This window comes from Mastigoproctus giganteus, chromosome 13 (genome assembly GCF_048544385.1).
Source record: "Mastigoproctus giganteus isolate SK-2022 chromosome 13, ASM4854438v1, whole genome shotgun sequence".
Lineage (NCBI taxonomy): Eukaryota > Metazoa > Arthropoda > Arachnida > Uropygi > Thelyphonidae > Mastigoproctus > Mastigoproctus giganteus.
The window spans coordinates 109,454,005-109,480,145 of NC_143587.1; the positions used below are offsets into that span (position 1 = coordinate 109,454,005).

The 26,141-nt window shown below is 38.9% G+C and overlaps 1 protein-coding gene across 1 annotated transcript in view; it reads left to right on the forward strand.

The window, feature by feature from the left end:
• Positions 1-1,352: 1,352 nt before the first annotated feature.
• The window catches only part of ND-ASHI (NADH:ubiquinone oxidoreductase subunit ASHI), a 91,682-nt gene continuing 66,893 nt past the window's right edge, over positions 1,353-26,141 (forward strand). Inside the window, exons 1-2 of the mRNA XM_090387517.1 lie at positions 1,353-1,464; positions 9,992-10,209. Coding sequence (XP_090243643.1) covers positions 1,368-1,464; positions 9,992-10,209 — 315 coding nt within the window. The 5' untranslated portion in view covers positions 1,353-1,367. The remainder of the gene's footprint in view (positions 1,465-9,991; positions 10,210-26,141) is intronic.

Consider the following 26,141-nt stretch of genomic DNA (forward strand, 5'->3'; position numbering starts at 1 on the left):
CATGGATTGAACAAGATGCTGAAAACGTTGTGCAGGAATGGAGTACCATGCCGACAAGAATGTGTCACGCAGTTTCTTGAGATTCGATGGCCTGCAGCACACAGCCCTTTCCAGCTCATCCCAAAGATGGCAATAGGATTGAGATCCGAGGAACTGAGCGGCCATTGCAGCAAAGAAAAGTGGCTGTCATGTTTCTGAAACCATTACATAGTGATTCGGGCTTTGTGCACCGGCGCTTTATCCTGCTGTAAGTAACCATTTCACTGAGGATAAACTGTCAACATGAACGGAAGCACTGGGTCAGCAACGATGTTTAGGTACGATGTGGCATTCAGACGTGAATCTATGGGTATCAATGGACCCAACGTGTGCCAAGAAAACATTCCCCACACCATAACACTGCCCCCACCACCTTGCACAGTAGTCGGACATGACGTGTCCTTGGATTCATGTTGTTTTCGCCAAATTCTGAGCCTTCCGTCAACATGATGCACCAGGAACTTCGACTTGTCAGACCAAGTAACTGTTTCCAATTCTCGATAGTCCAGTGCTTGTGTTGCTGTGCCCACACGAGGCGTGCTCTCTTGTTGTTCATTGATAACAACAGTACACGATGTGGCCGTCGGCTGTCGTAGCCCATTCGCGACAAAGTGCGGCTAGTCGACTCGTCAGACCAAGTAACTGTTTCCAATTCTCGATAGTCCCGTGCTTGTGTTGCTGTTCCCACACGAGGCGTGCTCTCTTGTTGTTAATTGATAACAACAGTACACGATGTGGCCGTCGGCTGTCGTAGCCCATTCGCGACAAAGTGCGACTAGTGGTCCGTTGCGATATTTTGTTCTGCGCACCAAAATTGTATTCTGACGTGATGTGCGACATTGTGGCCCGTCTGTTTGCTTGCAAAATTTAGCCATCCTCCTCTGACCTCTCTCATCAACAAGCGATTTTTTTCCACAGGCGTGCCATTGAGAGGACGTTTTCTGTTAGTTGCACCATTCTCGATACACCCTTGAAACTGTGGTGCCTGAAAAGTTCAGGAGAACTGCTGTTTCAGAGATACTTTGTCCAGCACGTCTAGCACCTACTACCATGCCACGTTTGAAGTCCCTTAGATCACTCCTTTTCCCAATTCTTACTATGATTTGTACGCTTTACTGATACTAGAAAGGTTGTTCTGCTGCATTTATATCCACAACTGTGGTCATGTGACTTGCAAAGTTGTGGGAAAAACCATTTGTGTGCACATCAGGGGTGTACCTAATAAAGTGGCAGCACAGTGTATATACAGTATTTTGAAATAAAAATATGTTTATAGGTATAACACATTTTTAAAGGTGGCGCAATCGAATAAGTGAACTTCGTTAATCATGGCCGTACTGTTGAAAGGTTGTCGTTATTTAATGCTTGTGAAATCTAAGTGTGGTTGTGGTCTGAAAGCTGTTGCGGCTGTACCTGTTCGATCATGTGGGTATTAAGTCATTTGTTGCATGATATCAAGTTGATCGATTTATTTTCAGTTAACGGGTAGAGAAACAATATTTCATGTATAATTTCCTACTATCATTCACGTTCTTGGATTTTAGGTGTATCAACGCTTAGGCATCATATTTCAGTGTTTGGGTAAAATTGGAATTTGGGGAGTACAATGTATACAGGAAGGGGGGCTATGCTGTTAATTAAAAAAACAAAATCTAAGGAAGTGCATCCAGTTAATATAGATGGACAGTACAATGTTGAGTCAGTTTGTGTGACATAAGCATTGGGAAAGCAAAAAAGAAAGTAGGAGTGTGTTATAACTCTCTCTCGGGATAATTCAGAAAATTTTTTTGGCTGGTGCAGCATAAGCCTCAGGCTTCCTTGCACCATATGGCTAATAATAATAATAAGTTTAATGAGCACAACGAACAATTGTACAGAGAAATAGAATAGGCCAATAAATCAGATTGTGTTATAATGGGGGATTTTAACTTCTCAGATATTGACTGGAACTTGTGGGTTGGTCACTCACACACTAGCAAGATTGGATGATTGTTTTCTGCAGCAGCATGTTCGAGAGGCAACCAGAGAGAATAATACTCTTGATCTGGTTATCAGCAGTGATTATTCGTGTATAAAGAATTAGCAGATAAAGTAACTACTAGGTAGTAGTAGTAGTGGCACATGATGCAAGAAAGCAAGTGTAGGAGCTTATGCAGCATCAGCCAAAAAAAAAAAAAAAAAAAAAAGGTGGCAATGTACCGATGTGGGATTTCCTTAAAGATATAATTACGATCAGGGGTAAAGGGAATGGTTTTGTTTTCGTAAAGGTGACTACAGTGGTCTCAGACAGTTTATAAATTCTATACTTTGGGATTAACTGATGATGTTAAAAACAGCAAATTCTAAATGAGAAGCCTTCAAGGAATTAATCTTGGAAGCTACTGGGCTTTTCATACCAACTAAGAAATACTGTTCAAGATTAGGTTCAAGATGAGACCTAAATGGATGTCAGATGAACTAATGAGGCATGGCAGAGAAGAAAAATGTGCGAGCTTGCATATTAATTGTTAAGTGACACAGAAGCCTATGGCAGATATAAGCCAGTCTGTAATCAAGTCACAAAAGAGGTTAGGTAAGTGAAAGCTGATTATGAGAAATCCTTGGCAAAGGATTCAAAGAAAAACAATAAAGACTTCTTTACTTATGTAAACTCTAAAAGGAAGGGGATGAATCAGATTGTTGATGATCCTGCTCAGATTGCTGACAAACTGAATGAGTATTTTGCATCTACATTCACACATGAGTTATTAAGGGAGGAAAATGCCAGAAGTGTATCAAACAGTAACAGGGTGCTCAATGATTTTGTAATAATTGAGAGCAAAGTGGAGAAGAAATTGTTGAAGTTAAACGTAAAAAAAGTCACCTGGGGTGGATGGGATCTATCCAGTTATAATAAAGGTGGCAAAGGAAGTAAGCAAACCTCTGGCCATAATTATGATTAGGGGAAGTCCCCATGGACTGAGGATGTGCAAATGTATCCCCAATTCACAAAGGGGGAATCTAAGGGTGACATGAGTAATTACAGAGCAGTTAGTTTAACTTCTCTTCTGGGGAAAATAATGGAGTCACTGGTTAAAGATGCATTGCTGGATCATCTTGACTGCAGTAATAATTCAGACAGAGCATTGGTTTGTTAAGGGAAGGTCTTGTCTGACAAATTTGGTTGGATAGTATGATGTGGTTACAAAGGAACTGGATGCAAAAAATAATTTTGATATCATATACAGTAAGTCCCTGACTTAAGTTTTTTTTAGGATTGTAAAATTTAAAACAGTAAAAAAAAAAATATGCAATCAATAACGACAAACATGGCATGCACAAATTGCACGAGTCAGATACGGAGTAACAAGATCACAAATCTTAAAAAATAGTATTGAAAAGTAGATTCTGAAAATTTGTTTTTTTACATTACTGAAGATTTCAGTCGGGGGGGACCATTTCACCATAATAATGTAAAAACCCACAGAATTCCAGCTATTGGTATTATCATATGGCAAATGTAATAACATTGAGTTATCTACCCATTTATAATAGGTTACTCTAACAGCAAAACCCAGTAAACTGATTTTGTTTTATGGTAGTGATCTCCAGAAATGTACTTTAGTAAAATATGAGTATTAGATTTTGTGTGAGGTGATAATAGTGTGTTTTTGCCTTAACCCTGCAAAGTTCTCTACAGAAAATTTCACTTTGACTGTTATATTTCCATTAAGAGAGAACAAGTGACAGCGATACTAGTAAATCTACCAAGAAAAGGACAGTGATCGATTTGGATCAGAAAATTAAAATAATAAGCATATGAAAATGGTCAAACATTAACAAGTATCGCACGGAATTTAGATTTGTCAATGTGAACACAATAATAAAGGACAAAGTCAATATGAGAAGCAGTGAAGGGATTGGCGATAATGAAGTCAACTCTAATAACCAACCTACGAAATACATATCAATTTTTACAGTACAATAACATGTGGTTTTTCTTCCTTTTATGTTTTCTTTTCTTATGTGCCACTCCGGCTGATTCATTGCTGTCCCCAGATAAAGTTTTAATTGAACTAATAAAAAATATATAACTAATTAATTGAAAAATACATAACTATTTTTCTTCATTCTTCTGAGGATATTGTGGTTTTTGTAATGTTGGCATATCAGGGATATAGTAGCAATATTTTATTAGTCATTCCCGAGTTATGTAAAACTCGACATGCAAGAAGCCTTGGAATGTATCTCTTACGTATGTCGGGGACTTACTACACTTGGATTTCAGGAAAGCTTTTGACACGTGCATGGAAGACTACTGTATGAATTGGAGCAGTGTGATATTAAGGGTAAATTGCTACAATGAATAAAAGGGTGGTTGAGTGGGAGAAGATAGAGTGGTAATCAGTGGATGCTACTCTTCATGGACTAATGTTATTAGTGGAATCCTCCAAGGTTTGGTGTTGGGTCTACTGTTTTTTCTATATTAATCAATGATATTGATGAAGTTATATCAGGCTTAATGTCAAAGTTTGCAGATGATAAAAAGGTTCACAGGGTTGTTAATGACAGTGTGCTGCTGCTGCAACAGAATCTAGAAAATTTGGGCAGATGAGCTGAGAAGTGGCAACTGAAGTTTAACATTGACAAATGCAAAGTACTGCATATGGGTAGAAGTAACCCCAGAGAAATGTACCAACTATGTGGTACTACACTTAGGGTGGTAGAAAATGAAAAAGATCTGGGAGTAATTGTGCAGTCAGATATGAATTTTTTTGAGCAATGCAAACAGGCTGCAGAACAGGTCAGAACTTATCCTTTTGTTTAAGGCAATGATCAGGCTACACCTTGAGTACTGCATACAGGTCTGGAGGCCTTATTTTAGGAAGGATTTAGAGTTCCTTGAGCATGTACAGAGAAGGACAACAAGATTGGTGAAGGGAAAAATTGGGTCCTGTTACCAAGAAAGGCTTAAGTTCTACAAATTGCAGCGACTGGAGGCTAGGCACGTGTGAGATGATTTGATTGAGGTGTATAAGGCCTTGAATGGGTTGAGCATGCTGAATTCTGATGGGATTCTTTTGCTTGCTCAGATTAGAAACCTGAGGGGACATAAATTCAAATTGAGGAAAGACAGTTGTAGAATAGATGTGGCAGAAATTTGCCTTTAGCCAGCGGGTGGTTAATTGCTGGAACAAACTTCCATCTGTTGTTGTGGAAGTTAAATTCAAGGAGAAACTGGACAAACTTTTAGAGCGATTGGATGTGTGAAATTGTTTTTTTTTTTTTTTTTTGGCTGATGCTACATAAACTCATACTCTTGCTTTCTTGCATGACATACCTCCATTACTACTACTGCCACTACTACTTTAGAACAGGGTCCATCCCTTCCAAAATGGCAGGAGAAGAAGAGGAAGAAGGCAGTGATCGGGCAGTTGTAGCCCCATCCCCTCACTGCTTTCATCCAATTCTTGCCATTTCAGCAGTTTTTGTAGTCATGTCAGTGACTAACTACGACTGTGAAGTTGCCGAAAACAAAAAAAAAATTCTGAAAAACCCCCACAAAAAGAAAAATACCCATGTGATCAGTGGGAAACAATCATTCAATGTCCTTGCCTGCCTACTTGTAAATTTTCTTAATTACTTTGAGAAACGACCTCATGAAGTTGCTGCTGCCAGAATGACTTCGTCTCCACATACATTCTGCAAGGTAGAAGTCAAACTGATCATTCTGCACACCCATTTAAATCCATCCATGTGATCCTTACACTCCATCAAGTTCATCCTACATCCACACTGAAAACACTTATATTCAGATGCTATTAATTTCTCATTCATACACCAATTATTCAGCTTTACATTCCTCTTTCTTCAAACCATACAATCGCACAGAATCAAAACTGAGGCAAAAGCAAATCAGCAGCACGTGGTGATCCACATAGATGAAGGCAAACAAAAAAAGAGAATCACAAGTTCAAAACTGAATATGAAGGAAATTACGCATTCCTAATCAAACTACTCATGAGAGGGAGAGAGTAGGCACGTCACTTTCATCAGATGACATTTCAGATTTTTTTTTTTTTTTTTTTTTCTGTGGACCCCAGAGAAAAAAAAAACTTTTTACTGCCCCCACACCCCCAAGTAATTATCTGGCCCAAACAAGGATAAACAAACAATTTTTATTATTATTTTTTTTGTGCATTCCTAATAATCTAATTAGAAAACTGAGAAGAGGTGGGAGAATAGCACATCCGAAGAAACAGAGGGAAATAAAGAACACCATGTGACATTCCAAACAAAGGAAAAACAGTGAATGCCATGTGACATTCCAAACAAACGAAGGAAAGCAAACAAAAATTCATCAGAGGACAATTAAATAAGACATTAATTTTTGCATTGGGGTTACTGCCCCCAAACCCTGCAAATATTCAGCCTCAAAGGGAGAAACTGTGGAAGCAGAAAAAACCATAATATTTAGGATTTAATTGTTGCTTCAGCCAGCAACCCAGTTTGTCTGGTGAGGTTCCTGTAGTTTCTGTTAAATTTATTTCGGCTGAATTCATTTTAATGTGGGTGCCTTTATTTGTTTTCATTTATATATTTTTTTACCTGCTTGCCTGCTTACAGACTTGCTTACTTACTATCATCATGACTTTTTTTCACAATACCTAACTCACGTAGCAAATGTAATTTCCAAATAAACAACCACATCAATGTAAACTGTATCCGCAAAATGTTAATCATAACTGAATGTGTCACATCATGTTAACTCCATTTTAAGGTGTTTTTTTTTTTTTTTTTATTGAGTGCTGCTGCTCCCTCAAACCCCTGCTAATACTCAGCATTCACCCTGACCGGAGAAACTGCGGCAGTAGCAGCCAGTTGGCCGGTAAGTTTCCCGTAGTTCGTTGGCACAGTTCGGCCTGGAATGGTTTGTGGCATCATGAATCATTCATTATAGTATGCAGAGCTAATCACGTGTTTTGGTACATGACACGACTACAACTCTCCGATGATACCCAAGGAGAACTGCGGGGTGAAGTTAGTAGGTGAAGTCTTCACCCATCAATCACTGCCTTCTTGGGGACAGTCTGGAGTGGGACCCTATTCTAAAGATCAGCCTATGTTTGTACAGGTTTGGCTTCATTTGTATTGTGCACACTAAAATACCATGATAATTAATGGCAGGAACTCTGCTCTCTTCGCCTTAGACTAGTTAACTATAGCTTTGATTGAAGAGATTTGACTCGAACCTAGACCCCTCCTCTTCAAACATGTAACAAGCTGCGAAACCACTGTACTGTTATGGAGGGCTACAGCATTGTAGATACATTTTCATTATAATTATGAAATGAAGTTATGTGGTGATATTCCGTGAAATTTTTATCTCCAAATAACCACTTTTATAACACGTGTGTTTTTTATAAAGTTAGTTTGTTTAGCCTTATTGACTAAATGTGCTATACAATTAGGTAACGTTTCATGAACCTTGCCTGAACCCATCATCAGACCATGCTTGGCTGTGCTAAAGGACAGAAAAACATTTTCTGTCTTTAGTACAGAAAATGTTTGTTAATACTTTAGAACGGGGTACTCCTGGGCATGGTCAATAAACAATCGAAGTGAATGACATGATTGCTCCCTCCTCCTGTCATGTGACTAGTCATAGAGAAAAGCCTCGTGACAAGCAGAAGGTCATGACATAAATAAATCTCTCTTACAACCATCATTTTGTGAAAGAAACAACATTTTTGCAGTCACTCAGTCCATTACAGTTGAACAGAAACAAACACAAGGAAGCAAACAAATAATGGCAGCAGCAGCAGCATGAAGAAATGAAAGCAACCAAAGAAAAACTCACCAGCACGAGGACATCCACACTGAACCACGGCAAACAACAACTAACAAACTTCCCACTAAACTCACAAGCATATTAGCATTTAAAAGAAACTATGCATTCCTAATAATCAGCCAATCACAGAACTCCAGACAAGAAGAGAGAGCGGCCATGTCAAGTAACCTTTTGCTCATCAAGTGGCATTTCTCTGTAATGTGCTTTCGACTAATTGCCGAAAGTGAGATAGTAAGCTTGGAAAGCAGGGACTAAATGATAAATTAAAATGAAAGCCTATTAAAAAACACCCTTCTTCGCTTTAATTTGTCCCGAAGTGGTGTAAAAACCTAACCTTTTTTCACTAGCCAAAAATGAAAATCTATTAAAAACGTGACCCTCCCTGTAAGTGTTTTTTCCTTCTAATTGCAACTATTTTTCTCAGTTCATGTCCTTCACGGGCTGAGAGGTGGCAAATGAAGTTTAACATTGACAAATGTAAAGTACTACACATGGGAAACAGCAACCCCAGAGCGACGTATCAACTCTGTGGTACTACACTGACAGTGCTAGAGAATGAAAGGGACTTGGGGGTGATTGTGCAGGCAGATATGAAGTTCTCTGAGCAGTGCAGACGGGCTGCAAGAGTAGCTCATGGAGTATTGTCAATGATATACAGGAATTTTTCCAGCAGGGATAAGGAGGTGATTATTCCATTGTATAAGGCAATGGTCAGGCCACACCTAGAGTACTATATACAGGTCTGGAGGCCTCATTTCAAGAAGGATGTAGAGCTGCTGGAACGAGTACAGAGAAGGGCAACAAGATTAGTGAATGGAACAAAGGGGTGCTCTTACGAAGAAAGGCTTAAGTTTTGCAAATTACAGTGTCTGGAGACTAGGCACCAGCGAGGTGATCTGATAGAGGTGTATAAAGCCTTGAATGGTTTAAGCATGCTCAATGCTGATGGGATTCTTCCTCTAGCTCAGAAAAATCACCTGAGAGGGCATAAATTCAAATTGAGGAAAGACAGATGTAGGATAGACGTGCGGAAATTTGCCTTTAGCCAGCGGGTGGTTGGTTGGTGGAACAGACTGCCATCCCTTGTGGTGGAGGTTGATAGCCTAAATAAGTTTAAGGCTCAGCTGGACAGGTATTTTGAACGAACAGAGGGGTGAAGTGGAAGTGGTTTTTTTTTTTTTTTTTTTTTTTGGCTGATGCTGCATAAGCTTGCTTTCTTGCATCAAATGCCTCTACTAATGCTAATGCTAATGCGACCTGTTCATCACGTAGCCTCTGACTGTTCAACCACCATACCCAGGGGCACACTATACTAAAATTTAGTCAAATGTTTTTCTATCCCTTATCTAAACTCCTAAAAGTGAATGAAGAGTTAATGTGCATCATTTTTGAAGTTATCATAATATCAAAGGTTTTATGCAAATTTACAATATACTATATACTGTTACTATACAGTATGTGGAAATTTATTGTTTTGCATAAATTCTTGTAAACAAGGTCCCAACAATCAAATAAAATGCATTGAAACAGTCTTGCTGGTTTTTGATCTCATGCTTAGTTTGCTAACAGTAGTATCAGATGGATTTTATAAATACAGTATAGAAACAGAATATATTCATCCAAAGAAGACAACTGGGCAGTTGTCTTGTTTGAATGAAGAAGGCAAAGACTAATTACTCTTACCAGCCGTTAAGTTTATTCCCGCGCAGCTCTTGAACTCACTGCATATGAAGTCAATGAATATGTGTATCAAATAGTCTTTTCTGCCAGGATTAGAGAATTTAGAATACATCTGGCTACATTACGTGACCTGATCGGTGTGAGCTACTAAAACAATATCATTGGGCAGGCCAAATTTTTGACATGCCTGCCTGCTCCAAGTGAAGCCAAGTGACATCTGTGAAATAGCAACATTATTTCAGTTATGCCTGTCAGGTTTTGCAATATCAACAAGCTATTTTTCTACAGATGGTTTTAGAACTTTACTTGTAATATATCCTTCAGCTTTTCCACAAAACTGACAAAATTAGATTTAAGTGTTAATAACGTGCTAGGGGACTCTGTATTAAATTTTTATTTATTTTTCATTTTTATTTTTATTATTATTATTTTTTTTTGTAGATTTTGATAAAGATTGGATGCCAGGCCCTTATCCAAAGACCCAAAAAGAACGAGAAGCAGCTGCTAAGAAATATGGATTAATTCTCCGAGACTATGAACCATATCCTGAAGGCAGTGGATATGGTGACTATCCAAAATTACCACCTATATCAGCTGAAGCTAGAGATTCCCACGAGCCATTTGATTTTCCAGTATTAAAACGATATTATTGTGAACCGGTAAGTTCAGTTTTTTTATTTTATGTTATTCACTTATTCACCATAGCTAAGACCATCCATCATACTTTTTGGCCATCTGTCCCATTGCCCATTCAGAAAAGTCTATCATCCAGTTCAGAAAAGTCAATTTTTAAATTCTCTCCTCTTTTCACACTTGATGGATTTACCTGTCACAGAGTCACTAAACTAAAATTAATTTGAATTTGGCATTCCTTAGGTGCTATTAATAGTTTCTTTTATGGTAAACCTGTTTTTTATCTTATGTCATACATCAAAAAAAAAAAAAAAAAAACTTAATGGCTATCAGAAAGTGATGTAAATGTGAATTTTAATATTCCTTCAGTATGTTTTTGACTTGATTTGCATCCATGATTTTGTTGGAATTGCAGAAGTATTCCATAAAAAAAAATCAGATCTGAGTATTGGGCATTCTGCACCTATTCATGTAGCACTAGGCTTGGACTTTGTTGAGAATGCCATGAGTTTATAATAAAAATGAATGTCATGAGTTTAAAAAATTACTTTTAGAGGGAAAAAAAACTGTCTAACATTAATTTATTTTTATTTTGTATCTTATACGTTGTTTCAGTTTGAGGTGTGTAATTTGATGATAATTTTCTGGTGGATAATGTAATTCAGATTACAAGTGTTTGGTCACTAATAAGATTGTTGTTTTACTATTGTTAGTGGACGTTACATTCTAAGCAGCTGATTACATAATTAAATTGTCATTTTAATTTTTATAAATATTTGCCAGTTTTATAGTACTGGCATCTAGCTAGCAAAGTCTGGCATACAAAATATAGCAGTCATTGGCAGGCTGATGGACATGAAATTTCCAATGCATTGGCAGTTCAGTTCTGCATGCATCCATCATTATTATCCACAATATTAAAAATAAAATAATCTACCTTTATTATTACATTAGTATTGACGATTATTGATTTCATTTGCAGATTTATGGTTGACTTTTATTTGCTAGCTGGTTATGGAAATTGTCAAACACAGGAAAGTGGCTGGTAAAAAAATTAGGCTCAAATTAATTAACTTTTTTTAACAATTCTTTAATATAAAAAAAAACTCAATTTTTTAAATATTTTTAAAACAGCACACAATGAAAAACTTATTCTGTCTTTTATTTTGCTTTTATTCTTAAAGTTTTATCTTAGGTGGTAGATGACTTTCATCAACTAGTGAAATACCACCACTTGGCTTATTGGAGGCTTGAAGTGGTGAAACCCATGTTTAGTCTCGAGAGCAAAGTTTCCGGCATCCCCCCCCCCATAGTTCTCCTTCAACCCATGCATGGTACTAAGTACTATAGGTTTTGCTACCTTTCTGTTTGGGGTTTTCATAAAAAAAAAATAATAAATAAAAAATAAATTAAAAAAATCTTAAACTTTCGTTTTAAAACTTGTGAAAACATTTTCAAAAGCTTTTAAAATAAAAGCTAGACTTCAGGGATGGTCAGAAAAGTGGCGGCTTTGCTTTAAACCAGCAAAGTGCAGGGTCTTACACCTGGAGAACAGTAACCCCAAAATAACTTATACACTTTATGGAGTTGAACTAAAGTCAGACGTGAAGTTCTCCGAGCATTGTAGACAGGTTGCAAGGAAGGCCCATGGTGTACTATCAATGATTTATCGAACATTTGCTAGTAGAGATAAGGACGTCATAATTCTATTATACAAGGCTATTTTTAGACCACATTTGATTATGTTCAAGTATGGAGACCACACTTAAAAAAAGACATTGAGCTTCTTGAAAGGATTCAAAGACAGTTAACTCGCCTGATGAGATTGGCAGAAGGGCCTCCACATGAGGAAAGACTTCGAATATGTGAGTTGCACAGCTTCGAAGCCAGGCACCTTAGAGGAGACCTGACTGATGTGTTTAAGGCTCTAAGCGGCAAAAGTAAAATGCATGAGGGCGGAAGTTTCATGGTTATAAATGATTCTAGAACTAGGGGCCATAAATTCAAATTATGTGTGCGGGGGGGGGGGAGGTTAGCCCAGATTGCAGGAAGTTTTATTTTAGCCAGCAAGTTATAAATGACTAGAATAAGTTACCTACAAGGGTGGTATAAGCTGGCAGTTTGGGGAAATTCAAAGATCAGCCGGATACTTATCTATGGGAGGAAGGAAACGCATAGGTTATCCATTTCCTTTTATTAATTATTTATTTTATTTAATTATTATTATTATTATTATTATTTTACTTTTTTCTTTCTATCATTTTTTTTTTATTGGCTGTGCAACATAAGCCTTGGGCTTCTTGCACCATATGGCCATTACTAATGCTATATATGCTTAAAAGATGTTACATACAGTGGTGGCTCGTGACTCTGATGTTTGGGGTGCTGCGTCTTCAAGTTACATTAAAATACCTTGGTTATAAGACATGTAGACATACACAGTAATAATAATAAGCAAGTTAAAAATACTACAAAACATTAACTAGACATTTACCATTAACAGGGGCGCCTCCGTAGCTAGGTGGGCAGGAGCAGCAGTGTGTAGCACACGCTTCTTGATTAGACCGGGGTTCGAGCCCATCACCACCAAATACGGAGGATGCGGAAAGGTCAGGGAATGACCACCGCATATCCCCGGAGCAATATGGCCTTGGTTGCTAATGCTCCTAAAAACCAAACAAACAAACCATTAACAGGCTTGAACTTTTATTTAAAAACAAAGTCCATTCTTCGGTTTTTATTTGTTGAAAATAGATTAATAACTTTTTCATTCGAGTTTGGTGCACTGTTGACCAAGCTTTTCTCTATTGAAAGCATTGCTCGAGCATTTAGTCTTTCCTGATTCATTAGCATTAGCATTAGTAGAGGCATTTGATGCAAGAAAGCAAGCTTATGCAGCATCAGCCAAAAAAAAAAAAAAAAAAACCCACTTCCACTTCACCCCTCTGTTCGTTCAAAATACCTGTCCAGCTGAGCCTTAAACTTATTTAGGCTATCAACCTCCACCACAAGGGATGGAAGTCTGTTCCACCAACCAACCACCCGCTGGCTAAAGGCAAATTTCCGCACGTCTATCCTACATCTGTCTTTCCTCAATTTGAATTTATGCCCTCTCAGGTGATTTTTCTGAGCTAGAGGAAGAATCCCATCAGCATTGAGCATGCTTAAACCATTCAAGGCTTTATACACCTCTATCAGATCACCTCGCTGGTGCCTAGTCTCCAGACACTGTAATTTGCGAAACTTAAGCCTTTCTTCGTAAGAGCACCCCCTTTGTTCCATTCACTAATCTTGTTGCCCTTCTCTGTACTCGTTCCAGCAGCTCTACATCCTTCTTGAAATGAGGCCTCCAGACCTGTATACAGTACTCTAGGTGTGGCCTGACCATTGCCTTATACAATGGAAAATCACCTCCTTATCCCTGCTGGAAAAATTCCTGTATATCATTGACAATACTCCATGAGCTACTCTTGCAGCCCGTCTGCACTGCTCAGAGAACTTCATATCTGCCTGCACAACCACCCCCAAGTCCCTTTCATTCTCTACCACTGTCAGTGTAGTACCACAGAGTTGATACGTTGCTCTGGGGTTGCTGTTTCCCATGTGTAGTACTTTACATTTGTCAATGTTAAACTTCATTTGCAACCTCTCAGCCCATCTGCTCAACCTTTCCAGATCCTGTTGCAGCAGCATAGTGTCAGTAGTGTCCTTGACAACCCTGCCAACCTTTGTATTGTCTGCAAACTTGGACATTAAACTTGATATACCATCATCAATATCATTTATAAATACAGAAAACAACAATGGACCCAACACTGAGCCCTGAGGGACTCCACTAATAACATTAGTCCACGATGAGCAGTGTCCATTGATTACCACTCTCTGTCTTCTCCCCCTCAACCACCCCTTTATCCATAGCAGCAATTTGCCTCCAATGTCACACTGCTCCAATTTGTGTAGCAGTCTTCCATGTGCAACAGTATCAAAAGCCTTTCTAAGATCCAAGTATACAATATCAAAGCGATTCCCTGCATCCAGCTCTTTTGTGACTGCATAATAGTATCCAATCAAATTGGTCAGGCAAGACTTCCCCTTAACAAAACCATGCTGTGTCCGAGCTATAACTGAAGTCTTGTCTAAATGATCCTGCAGTGCTTCCTTAACCAGTGCCTCCATTAATTTTCCTGGAACAGAAGTTAAGCTCGCAGATCTATAATTACTTGTGTCAGCCTTTGATCCTCCTTTGTGAATTGGGGTCACATTTGCACATTTCCAGTCTATGGGTACCTCCCCTGAATCCAAGGAAGCTCTCATAATTATGGCTAAGGGTTTGCTTACTTCCTTTGCTGCCTCCTTTAATATAACTGGATAGATCCCAACCACCCCGGGTGCCTTTCTTGTGTTTATCTTCAACAACCTCTCCTCCACCTTACTCTCAGTTATTTCAAGATTCTGTAGCTTACTGCTAGAGTTGAATACACCTCTGGCATTCCCCTCGCTGAATAACTCCTCATGTGTGAATGTTGATGCAAAATATTCATTTAGTTTGTTAGCTACCTGAGCAGGATCATCAACAGTTGACCCATCAATATCAAGTGGACCAATCTGATTCATCCCCTTCCTTCTAGAGTTTACATAAGTAAAGAACTCTTTGCTGTTTTTCATTGCATCCCTTGCCAAGGATTTTTCTTAATCTGCCTTCGCCTGCCTAACCTCCTTTGTAACTTGGTTGCATATCAACTTTTATCTATCATAGGCTTCTGTGTCATGTGTTAATTTGTAAGTATCCCATGCATTTTTCTTCTCTGCCATATGCCTCATTAGTTCATCTGACATCCATTTTGGCCTAAACCTTGAATAATATTTTTAGTTGGTATGTAAAGCCTAGTAGCTTCCAAGATAAGTTCTTTGAATGCTTCCCATTTTGAATTTGCTGTTGGTAACATCATCAGTTGGTCCCACTGTATAGAATTTAAATACTGTCTCAGTCCATCGTAGTCACCTTTACGGAAGCAATAACCCTTCCCTTTACCCCTAATGGTAGTTACCTCTTTGAGTAAATCCCACTTCAGCACACTGTGATCACTGCCACCTAGTGGTTCATTTATCTGCAGATTCTTAATGCATGAAGAATCACTGCTGATAATCAAATCAATAGTATTACTCCCTCTAGTTGCCTCCCGAACATGCTGATGTAGAAAACAATCATCCAATAAATCCACAAAAGCCCTGCTAGTGTGTGAGTGACCAGCCCCCAAATTCCAGTCAATATCTGGGAAATTAAAATCTCCCATTATAAGACTCTCTGATTTACTGGCCCACTCTATTTCCCTGTACAGTTTCTTATTATACTCATCAGAGTCATTAGGCCTATAGCACACTCCTACTCTCAATTTTGATCTCCCAATGCTTATGTCACACCAAACTGACTCAACACTGCACTGTCCAGCGATGTCAACTGGCTTCACTTCCTTGGATTTTATGTGTTTCTTAACTAATAGCATAAACCCTCCCCCCTTCCTATCCTGTCTATCCTTTCTGTAGACGTTGTACTCCCCAAATTCCAGTTCTGCATCCCTTATATCTGTGTAACACCACGTCTCTGATATCCCAACAATATCTGCCTTTGATGTTTTGAGCAATACCTCAAATTCATCAAATTTATTTACTAAACTCCTAGCATTGGTGTACACGCAAGTATACCTGCACCTGTTTCTATTCTTAGCTACCCTAACACAACCCATGTGTTTACTTGTACCGCAATGGCTCCCAGCAGTCTCTAAAATATCATGCATCTTGTTTTTCAGGCTTTTGCTCATTCTAATAGAAGCAGTGCAAGAATCTCTTTCACCTCTGCCAGTGGCTACTGTCAATCTATTGGTCTTTGTCATTGTGATCATGTTTGTGAATTTAATTTTAATTTTATTAAACAGCGATTCTAATTAGCAAAAATAGGAGGAATATTATCCACATGCTATAAAAGCAAAGATTTATTAAGCACAAATTTACCCTTTATTACCTTACCAATTAAAAAAATTAAATGATACGTGAAAATTGGAAGAATTAATACGTACTGTAATATGTACATACGAACTAGTTGACATTTCTGTTAACTGACATTTGGGGGTTAAAATTTAAAACAGTAAAAAGATAAGCAATCAATAACAAAGAACATGGCACACACAAATTGCAAGTGAGAACCGAGTAACGAGTTACAAAGCTTTAAAAATAGGAATGAAGAGAAGATCTGAAAATAAATTTTTTTATATGATTGAAGATTTCATGGAAGTGTAAACACATTTCACCATAATAACTCACAGAATTCCAGCTGTCGGTATTATCGCAAATTCAGTAAGATCTAGTTTACTGTCCATTTATGACAGATTTCACCAACAGAAAAGCCCAATAAACAGGAGCCTGTTAATTGTTTTTATTGTTTTATGATTGTGACCTCCAAAATTTCGAATGAACCACGTGGTATCGTCGGAGACAATCGTAGGGTGCTGTGGTCTCCTGCCCCGATTAAACGTCATGCTGTCCCAATTAAGCGAAGTAAACTCTGGCTATTTTCTTGATTGGTTTCTGTTTTTTAAGATTTGCCCCAAATAAACGGCTGCCCCGATTACCCGGTGGCCCAAATAACTGGAATCCACTGTATTAGGTAGGTGTTTCTAGTGCAAAGCCAACTCAGTGTGTTCACATAAGTGCACGCATACACGCACGCACACGTTTTTACATAAAAAAACATTTTTATGTAAAAACGTTATTTTAATTATTACTAAGTATCTGAATAATGTTATCAATAAATCTAGAACAATAAATGTTCATTGATGAAAATATTAGCCATGAACTGAAGGGCACTCAGAAACTCAGTAATGTTGTACAGCAGGAATAAATGAATTTAATAGTACTACAATGAAACTGAAGCATGATCAAAAGAAATATCACAAAAGATATTTGAAATGAGTGCCATGTGACAGGTTTCAAGGTGGCATGAGAAGGAATCCCATGCACTTGCGAATAGCATTGTGTTGCTTTTAATAGCAGCAGCTTTGTGGAAGTGATTGAACAAGTCACCTGTATTCCAGTGATTCTGGCAATGTTCATTTAAGAATGTTCTTACTTGTTGCCCAAAATTTGGAGGCGCTCCATCATAATGGAACCACATATTGGTACATACACCTAAAGGAACATTTTCCAGAGGCGCTGGAAAAGTCCTCTGCAAAAACTGTAAGTAATGATCAGATTTTAGGCGAGCAGGGAACTCGTGATGAATAAAGTTATCTCCTATGATGCTGGAAACCATACTAACACTAAACCCAACTCAGATACAGGATTGTTGAATAACATCTGAGGATTTTCCACTGACCATGCACGAAGATTGTGCACGTTGAAATATCATCTCACGTAAATATTGCCTTGTTGGTCCACAGGATATTGACAAGAAAGTCAGGGCTGCTATTGATATGATTAAGTATCCATTAACAAAATTGCACACGTGAAAGTAAATCTACTGCTTGCAATGCCTGAACTCTCTGCATATGGTATGCATATAGCCCATGGTCACAGGGAGTGTGCCAAGCAAAGGTTTTAAGATGACTCATTCTTGTAGCAACTCTCCGTATGCTGATGGAGGGATCTAACGTTACAATATCTAGCACATCTTCCTCTGCTTGTGCAGAATATGATCGGGGCTGGCCTCAGTCGTGATGCTCTCTCACTGTACCCCATCCCTCAAATCTACATTCACACATGAGAAGTTATTAAGGAATGAAAATGCCAGAACGTTATCAAATTGTAGCAGGGTGCTTAATGATTTTCCAATAAATGAGAGCGAAGTGGAAGAGAAATTGTTGAAGTTAAACATAAGAAAGGCGCCTGGGGTGGATGGAATCTATCCAATTATATTGAAGGAGGGCGGCAAAGGAAGTAAGCAAATCCTTAGCCATAATTATGAGAGCATCCTTGGACCCAGGGGAGGTCCCCACTGACTGGAGATGTGTAAATGTGTCCCCAATTCACAAAGGGGAATTGAAGGGTGACACGAGTAATTACGGACCAGTTAGTTTAACTTCTTTTCCGGGTAAAATAATGGAGTCACTGGTTAAAGATGCATTGCAGGATCATCTAGACAAGACTGCAGCAATAATTCAGACACAGCATGGGTTTGTTAAGGGAAAGTCTTGTCTGACAAATTTGATTGGATATTATGATGTGGTTACAAAGAAACTGGATGCAAAAAATAATTTTGATGTCATATAATTGGATTTCAGGAAAGCTTTTGACACTGTTGCGTATGGAAGACTTGTACAAATTGAAGAAGAATGGTATTAAGGGTAAGTTGCTACAATGGATAAAAGGATGGTTGAGTGGGAGAAGACAGAGGGTGGTAATCAATGGGCACTGCTCTTCGTAAACTAATGTTATTAGTGAAGTCCCACAGAGTTTGGTGTTGGGTTCACTGTTGTTTTGTATAATTATCAATGATATCGATAAAGGTATATCAGGCTTAGTGTCGAAGTTTCAAGATGATACAAAGGTTTGCAGGGTTCTTAATGACAGTAAACAAGATCTAGAAAATTTGGGAAAATGGGCTGAGAAGTGGCAACTGAAGTTTAACCTTGACAAATGCAAAGTACTGCATATGGGTAGAACCCCAGAGGAATGTACCAACTGTGTGGTACTACACTTAGGGTGGTAGAAAATGAAAAAACCTGGGAGTAATTGTGCAGTCAGATATGAAGTTTTCTGAGCAATGTAGACAGGCTGCCAGAACAGGTCATGGGGTTTTGTCAATGATATACAGGAATTTTGCTAGCAGGGAAAGGAGGTGATTGTCCCTTTGTATAAGGCAATGGTCAGGCCATGCCTTGAATACTGCGTACAGGTCCGGAGGCTTCATTTTAGGAAGGATGCATTTTTGCTTGAGCGTGTATAGAGAAGGGCAACAAGATTGGTGAGGGGAATGTGAAGGGATCCTCTTACCAAGAGAGGCTTAAGTTCTGCAATCTGCAGCGGCTGGAGACTAGGCATCTGTGAGGTGATCTGATTGAGGTGTATAAGGCCTTGAATGGGTTGAGCACGCTGAATTCTGATGGGATCCTTCCACTTGTTCAGATTACGAACCTAAGGGGGCATAAATTCAAACTGAGGAAGGACAGCTGTAGAATAGATGTGCAGAAAATTTCCTTTAGCCAGCAGGTGGTTGGTGGTTAACTGCTGGAACAAACTTCCATCTGTCGTTGTGGAAGTTGATAAGTTAAATAAATTTAAGGAGGAACTGGGCAAACATACTTTCATTTTGAGTTTACGCTGGTTTATTTATGCTTAAATCATTTTTTTAGTTCTTCCAAATTGGTTAGTTTTGCTGTTGCTTGTAAACATTAATCTCTTTGGTTAATGACCAGAAGCCATCATCAATTAATTGGCATCAAGCTTTTATGGATTGATTTTTCCCATTGCTGATGCAGACTTGCTACCCTTGATCCATTTCCAAGATTTCTTCACCTGTTTTTTAGCAGTATTTGTCATCTGAGTAATTGAAAAGTCTTTTCAGTGAAGGTAAAGAAAGCCAACACGAGAACCATGGAAAACTTTGGGAAACTTACTGGACAAAGTGGTTTCCCGCTACCGCAGTTTCTCCCTGCATTCTCGGCAAACAGACGGTACGTGTTATCGGTAGTGGCAGTAGAAGTCGATAACAATGTATTGAATAGTTTTTTCTCATTATTAAAAGCAGATTATTGGAGTTCATGAATGTTTTCGTGGCTGAAATTTACTTACAGGTACACCCTCCAGACTACCTCAGTCTTGGGGTGTTTATCCCCCCCCCCTCCCGCTGTTTTAAAATTGGAGAACAACTTTTACAGATGGCGTGTGTTATCAGTAGTAGCGGTAGAAGTCATTTCCCCCATACAATGTATGGGGTGTCCTTGAAAACTGACATCGATATTTATTGAGGGAATGGTTCATTAAAATACAAGAATAAAAGTTTACGCTCAGTTTGAAGTAGGAACAATTGCTCATGCAGGGTTTTGAGTAAGAGCATTGGATCAGTGACGTCATTTCTGCTTCTAACTTTTTACGTATAATAGTAAATTTATAAAAAAGCAATCATTATGAAAAGGCTTACTTTAATTAAAAATGCTTTTATTTTAATTATTACTAAGTATCTGAATAATGTTACTTGTACCATACATGGTTAACAATAAATCCAGAACAAATGTTCATTGATTAAAATTTAGCTTTGAATTGAAGAGTTCTCAGAAACCCAGTAACATTGTACACTAGGAGTAAATGAATTTTATTAGTATTGAAATTAAACTGAAGCACGATCAAAGGAAATATCACAAAAGATGTTCGAAATAAGTGCCGTGTGACAGGAGACAGGCTTTGACATGGTGCAAGAAGGAATTCCATACACATGCAAGTAGCACTGTGTTGTTTTTAATAGCAATGGCAGCTTTGTGGATGCGATTCAACCAATCATCTCAGTTGTTAATCTCTGTTGCATAAACAATTCGTTTCATGTAACCCCACACTAAAAATCCAACAGGTTACGGTCAGGAGAGCATGGTGGCCAAGCCAGTAATTCCAATAATGATCATTTAAGAATGTTCTTACTTGTCGTCCAAAATGTGGAAGCACTCCACCATGCTGAAACCACATATTGGCATGTACAGTTTGAAGGACCATCTTCTAGAAGCATTGGCAAATTCCTCTGCAAAAACATTCCTTTTTGCAGAGGAATGATCAAGATCAGCGTAAGTAATGATCAGCATTTAGGCGGGCAGGGAACTCGTGATGAATAAAGTTGCCTCCTACAATGCCAGCCTACATATTGACATTTGGAACTCCACTTGGAAACAAGATGACTGATTGGTGTGAGGATTTTCCACTGACCATGTATGGAGATTGTGCATGTTGAAATCCTATCTCGTGTAAACGTTACCTTATCAGTCAACAGGATATTGACAAGAGAGTCAGGGCCCTTGTTGATATGATTAAGAATCCATAAACAAAATTGCTCATGCAGAAGTGAATCTCCTGAACTCTGTGCATGTGGTAAGCATACAGCCCGTGTTCATGCAGTGTGCACCAAACAAAGGTTTTGGGATGACCCTTTCTTGCAGCAACTCTTCATGTGCTGGTGGAGGGATCAATTCTCATGATATCCAGCACCTCTTCCTCTGCTTGTGTAGGATATACACAAGCAGAGGAAGAGGAGATATACACATAAACACATCACAATCAGGGCCAGCCTCGATTGTGATGCTCTTTCACTGTACCTCATTTCCTCATATTTCAGTGGACATTGACAAACACATGCCAATTAGTGTGTCACCTTGTTGGAAAACAGTGCAGGTATTTGGTAGCTGCAGCTGTAGCATTTCCTTTACGTACATCATACCAAAGTGAATGACTGCATATTCTGCTAACATTAATGCTCTTCTATTCACCATACCCTAATGAAGTTACTGTACCAAAGCAACAATCTGTTTGCAGCCATACATTTTCATCACATGTTTTATACATGTTTTTTACTAGGTGATAGATGACTCTCATCAATACACCAGTGCAATACCACCACTTTGTTTATTGGATGCTCGAAGAGGTGGAACCTCCCATGTTTAGTCTCCAGAGCTAAGTTCTGGTCAACCCTTCCCTATCTCTTCCATCATGCAGTATGACTGATGACTTTTGAGGTTATGATGAACATCATGGTGAGATCCAATCTTCCTTACATTTCTAGGGTACAGCTCTAAAATGGTGTTCGCAGGCTGGCTGCTAGTTAGTACATCGGACCAAACCTATTGGTAACTCTTTAGGAGGTTTCCGGATCAGCTAGTGTATAATCTTCCTACCTCTACTCTGCCAGATAGTGACTGGAGGGAGTCTGAGTAGTGTGTATGCGGGGGGACATTGTCAAGGCCACGTTATGTCAAGGATCTGGGTATATTCTTACCATGTGTATGCCATATCCAAAAATTTCATTACTTCATACAGCATGTCCCCCCCCCCCACTTTTTCTTACTATTGAATACACCATGAATTGTCAAACTAATAGAGTAAGCTTATCTGCAAAAAGATCTAAACCTCCCAAAAACTTCCTAGTTCATTTCACAATTATACGTGGTGTCAGTTCTAACCTCAGCGATGTCCAATTCCACTTGCAGCCTGACAAACCCCATGTACTTTTTCTGACAGAATCTCAGTTACTGGTTGATTCAAATACTGCTCATCTCAGTTGCCCGAATTATTAGCTGTATGATTCCTTTTGCCTCAAAGGTGGTACTTGTGCATACGTCCGTGTCAATATTCCCTGTTAGAGACTTGGTAATTTGGAATCTCCTCTTTTCAATCTTCTCTGGCTTAAAATCTCTCTACCTCATTGTGTAAAATTCATCTGTTGTCTCTACCGTTCTCCCAACTCCACTAATCACTTGGGGCTCTTTGACTTCCTCCCTTTGCAACTTGACTTTTTCCAGTCCAACTTTCCTAACAGTGAGGTAATTTTTCTTGGTGATTTTAATGTTCGCAACTCCAGCTGGCTACCATTTTCTAGTCACACCGACCAAGCTGGTTGCGATGCTGGGGTTTTTGCAATTACTGATGACCTTGTACAAACTGTTCCTTTACCTACAAGAATACCGGACAATCCTAACCATACAGTGACACGCTTGATCTTTTTCTCAACAACCCTTCTAAGTACACGGTTGAAGTGAGTGGTCCTTTAGGCACCTCAGATTGCAACTTGGTGATTGTCTCTTCTCCAATGGAGCCTTTATCTCATGGCTATTCCCAACCTCGTATTGTTTGGCATTACAAGAATGCAAAATTGGATGACCTGCGAGATTTCTTTTCCTTGGTCGGAATACTGTTTCAAAACTTCTGATATCAAAGTTTGCTCAGATCGTGTCAGTGAAATTATTCTTGTAGGAATGGAATCCTTTATTCCACACTCCACTTTAAAATCTCGTCCTTTATCTAAACCTTGGTTCTCCAATAAATGTGCTAAGGCTGTTCAAGAGAAGAACATTGCATATCGTAATTGGCTTATTTCCAATTCTTCAGTTTCATTTTTTGCCTATACCAAAGCTTGCAACAATTGTAAAGCAGTTATTAATCAGTCCAAACTAGATTTTGAACAGGCTAAGAGTAGAAAACTTGCTTCTTGCCCTAATGGTAGCCAAGCATTCTGGTCTCTTGCCAAAGCTATTGGCTGCAACTTTTGCCCATCTTCTGCCACCTCTGTCAAAACCAGATGGTTCTGTTGTCACTTCAGCCAAGGATAAAGCTGACCTGCTAGCATCCCATTTTCCTTCCAACTCATATATCAGTGATCTTGGTAAAACACCTCCCACCATTCTCAACACACTCCATTCATTGCCTCCTGTGGTCTTCCATCAAAAGGTAGTCAGAAGGATTTTGACGAATTGTGATGCTAAGAAAGCTCCAGGTCCTGATAGTATTTCTCCATTCGTTCTCAAAATCTGTGCTCCTGAACTTACTCCTGTTCTTTGCCGCCTTTTTTCACTTTCTTATTCCAAAGGTGGTTTTCCTTCTGCTTGGAAATTTGTTCGTATCCAGCCAGTTCCTAAAAAGGGTGACAAATCGCTCCCATCCAATTATCGTCCCATTGCAATTACTTCTACTCTTTCTAAAGTAATGGAGAAATCAATTAACTGCCAACTCTTAAACTACCAAGACACCTTCCGTCTGATCAACGATCACCAGTATAGATTCCGTCAGTGTTGATCCACTTGTGATATTCTGGCTTATGTTACCCATTTATGGACAAATTCAATGGAAAAGTTCGGTGAAACATAAGCAGTTGCTCTTCACATCTAAAACGCTTTCGATCGTGTTTGGCATAAAGGTCTTCTAAACAAGCTTCCATTTTATGGTTTGACAACTTGTTTTGTAATTGGTTATCCAGTTTTTTTCTCTGATCACTCACTGAGGGTGATGGTAGATGGCTCTCTGTCTTCTAACTTATCCACTAATGCTGGTGCGCCTCCGTAGCCAGGTGGGCAGGAGCAGCAGTGCATAGCACACGCTTCTTGATTAGACCGGGGTTCGAGCCTATGACCACCAAATATGGAGGATGCGGAAAGGTCAGGGAATGACAACCGCATATCCCCGGAGCAATATGGCCTTAGTTGTTAATGCTCCAAATAACAACAACAACTAATGCTGGTGTCCCTCAAGATTTAGTTCTTTCCTCCACTCTTTTCCTCTTGTATATTAATGACCTTTTTCCATTGACTGGAATTCCTATCCATAGTTTTGCTGATGATAGCATATTGCATTCCACTTGCCATTTTGAGAAACCTTGCCCTGCTTAATCACCTTCAACTTCTCAAATATCCACTACCAATTCTTTAAATGCCAATCTCCAGGTAATTCTCCAGTGGGGTAAAGACAACTTAGTTGATTTCAATCCTTCTATAACTTAAGTCTTTTGTTATATCTTGCAAAAAGGATTCTTCTGCTCCTATGCTTATCATTGGTGACACACCGATTTCTAGGCAAAATGATATATCTCTTTTGGGGATTACCCTGACTTCTAATCTCTCTTGGCACAAGCACATTACAAATATTGCTTCCTCTGCATCTAAAAAACTTGGTTTTCTCTTTTGCTCTCAGCATTACTTTTCTTGTAAACAGCTGTTCACTCTATAGAAATAGCAAATCCACCCTACCATGGAACATTGTTCCCACATCTGGGGTGGTGCTCCCAAAACCTCTCTCAGGCTTCTAGATTCCATTCAGAAGAAGGCAGTTAGGCTAATTAATGACTCCTCTCTAACAGAGCTCCATTTGCTGTCTCATAGACATACTGTTTCTGCTGCATATCTTTTCTACAGATACTTCCATGGGCACTGTTCTTCTGAATTGGCTTCTATAATTCTCGCGCTCTCTTTCAAAACATTCCGAACACTTGGTGCCACCAGCCAACATCCATTTACTGTCCAACTTCAAACTCACAGAACCAACTTTTCATCTTCCTCGTTTATTCATTCAACTGCCATTTTCTTTAACAACCTTCTTTTTACGTATTTCCTGAAAAAACGTATTTTACGTATTTCCAGTCTACAGAAGTTCAAGTCTAATGTCAACAAATACCTTTGTCTTCTCAACCTCCAACGCAAGCATGGTACTAAGCACTATAGGTTGTAATACCTCTCGTGTGTGGGGTTTTCATTTAAAAAAAAGAACACATTTGGCACCCACTAGCCTTGTCAGCAGACCTTTTGAATAGTGTTGGAATTGGAGTTCACAGGGAACCTAGTCATGCAAAGTTTGGATGACTAGTTTGCCGTTACTTTAGAACAGCTGACAGCAATGAGTGATAGAAAATGACAATTACGTAGAGCTCAAAACTATACAAGTTGCCTAACAGCAAGGGTTGTCCTCAATGTGGGTGAGCATTTTGGGATAATTGGTATATATTGGGCTTAATGTCTACGTTTTAAGATGATACAAAGGTTGGTAGGGTGGTTAGTGGCAACAATCAGAATATGCCATTGCAACAACATCTAGAAAAATTTGGGAGAAGAGCTGAGAAGTGGAAATTGAAGTTTAATATTGATAAATACAAGGTACTGCATATGGTAGTAGTAATCCCAGAATAATGTACCAATTGTAGTACCACACTCAAAATGGTGGAGAATAAAAAAAAATATCTGGGAGCTCAGTCAGACGTGAAGTTTTCTGAGTAGTGTAGATATGCTGCCAGGGCAGCTCATAATGTTTTGTTAATGATATGCAGGAATTTTTCCACTAGACAAGTAAGTGGTTATCCCATTGTAATAAGGCAGTAGTTAAGCCACATCTTGAGGACTGCATACAGGTCTGGAAGGCATGATTTTTGGAAGGATGTGGATCTGTTGGAACAAGTGCAGAATAGGGCAATGAGATTAGTGATTGTAAAGACAGTGTTCTCTTATGAAGA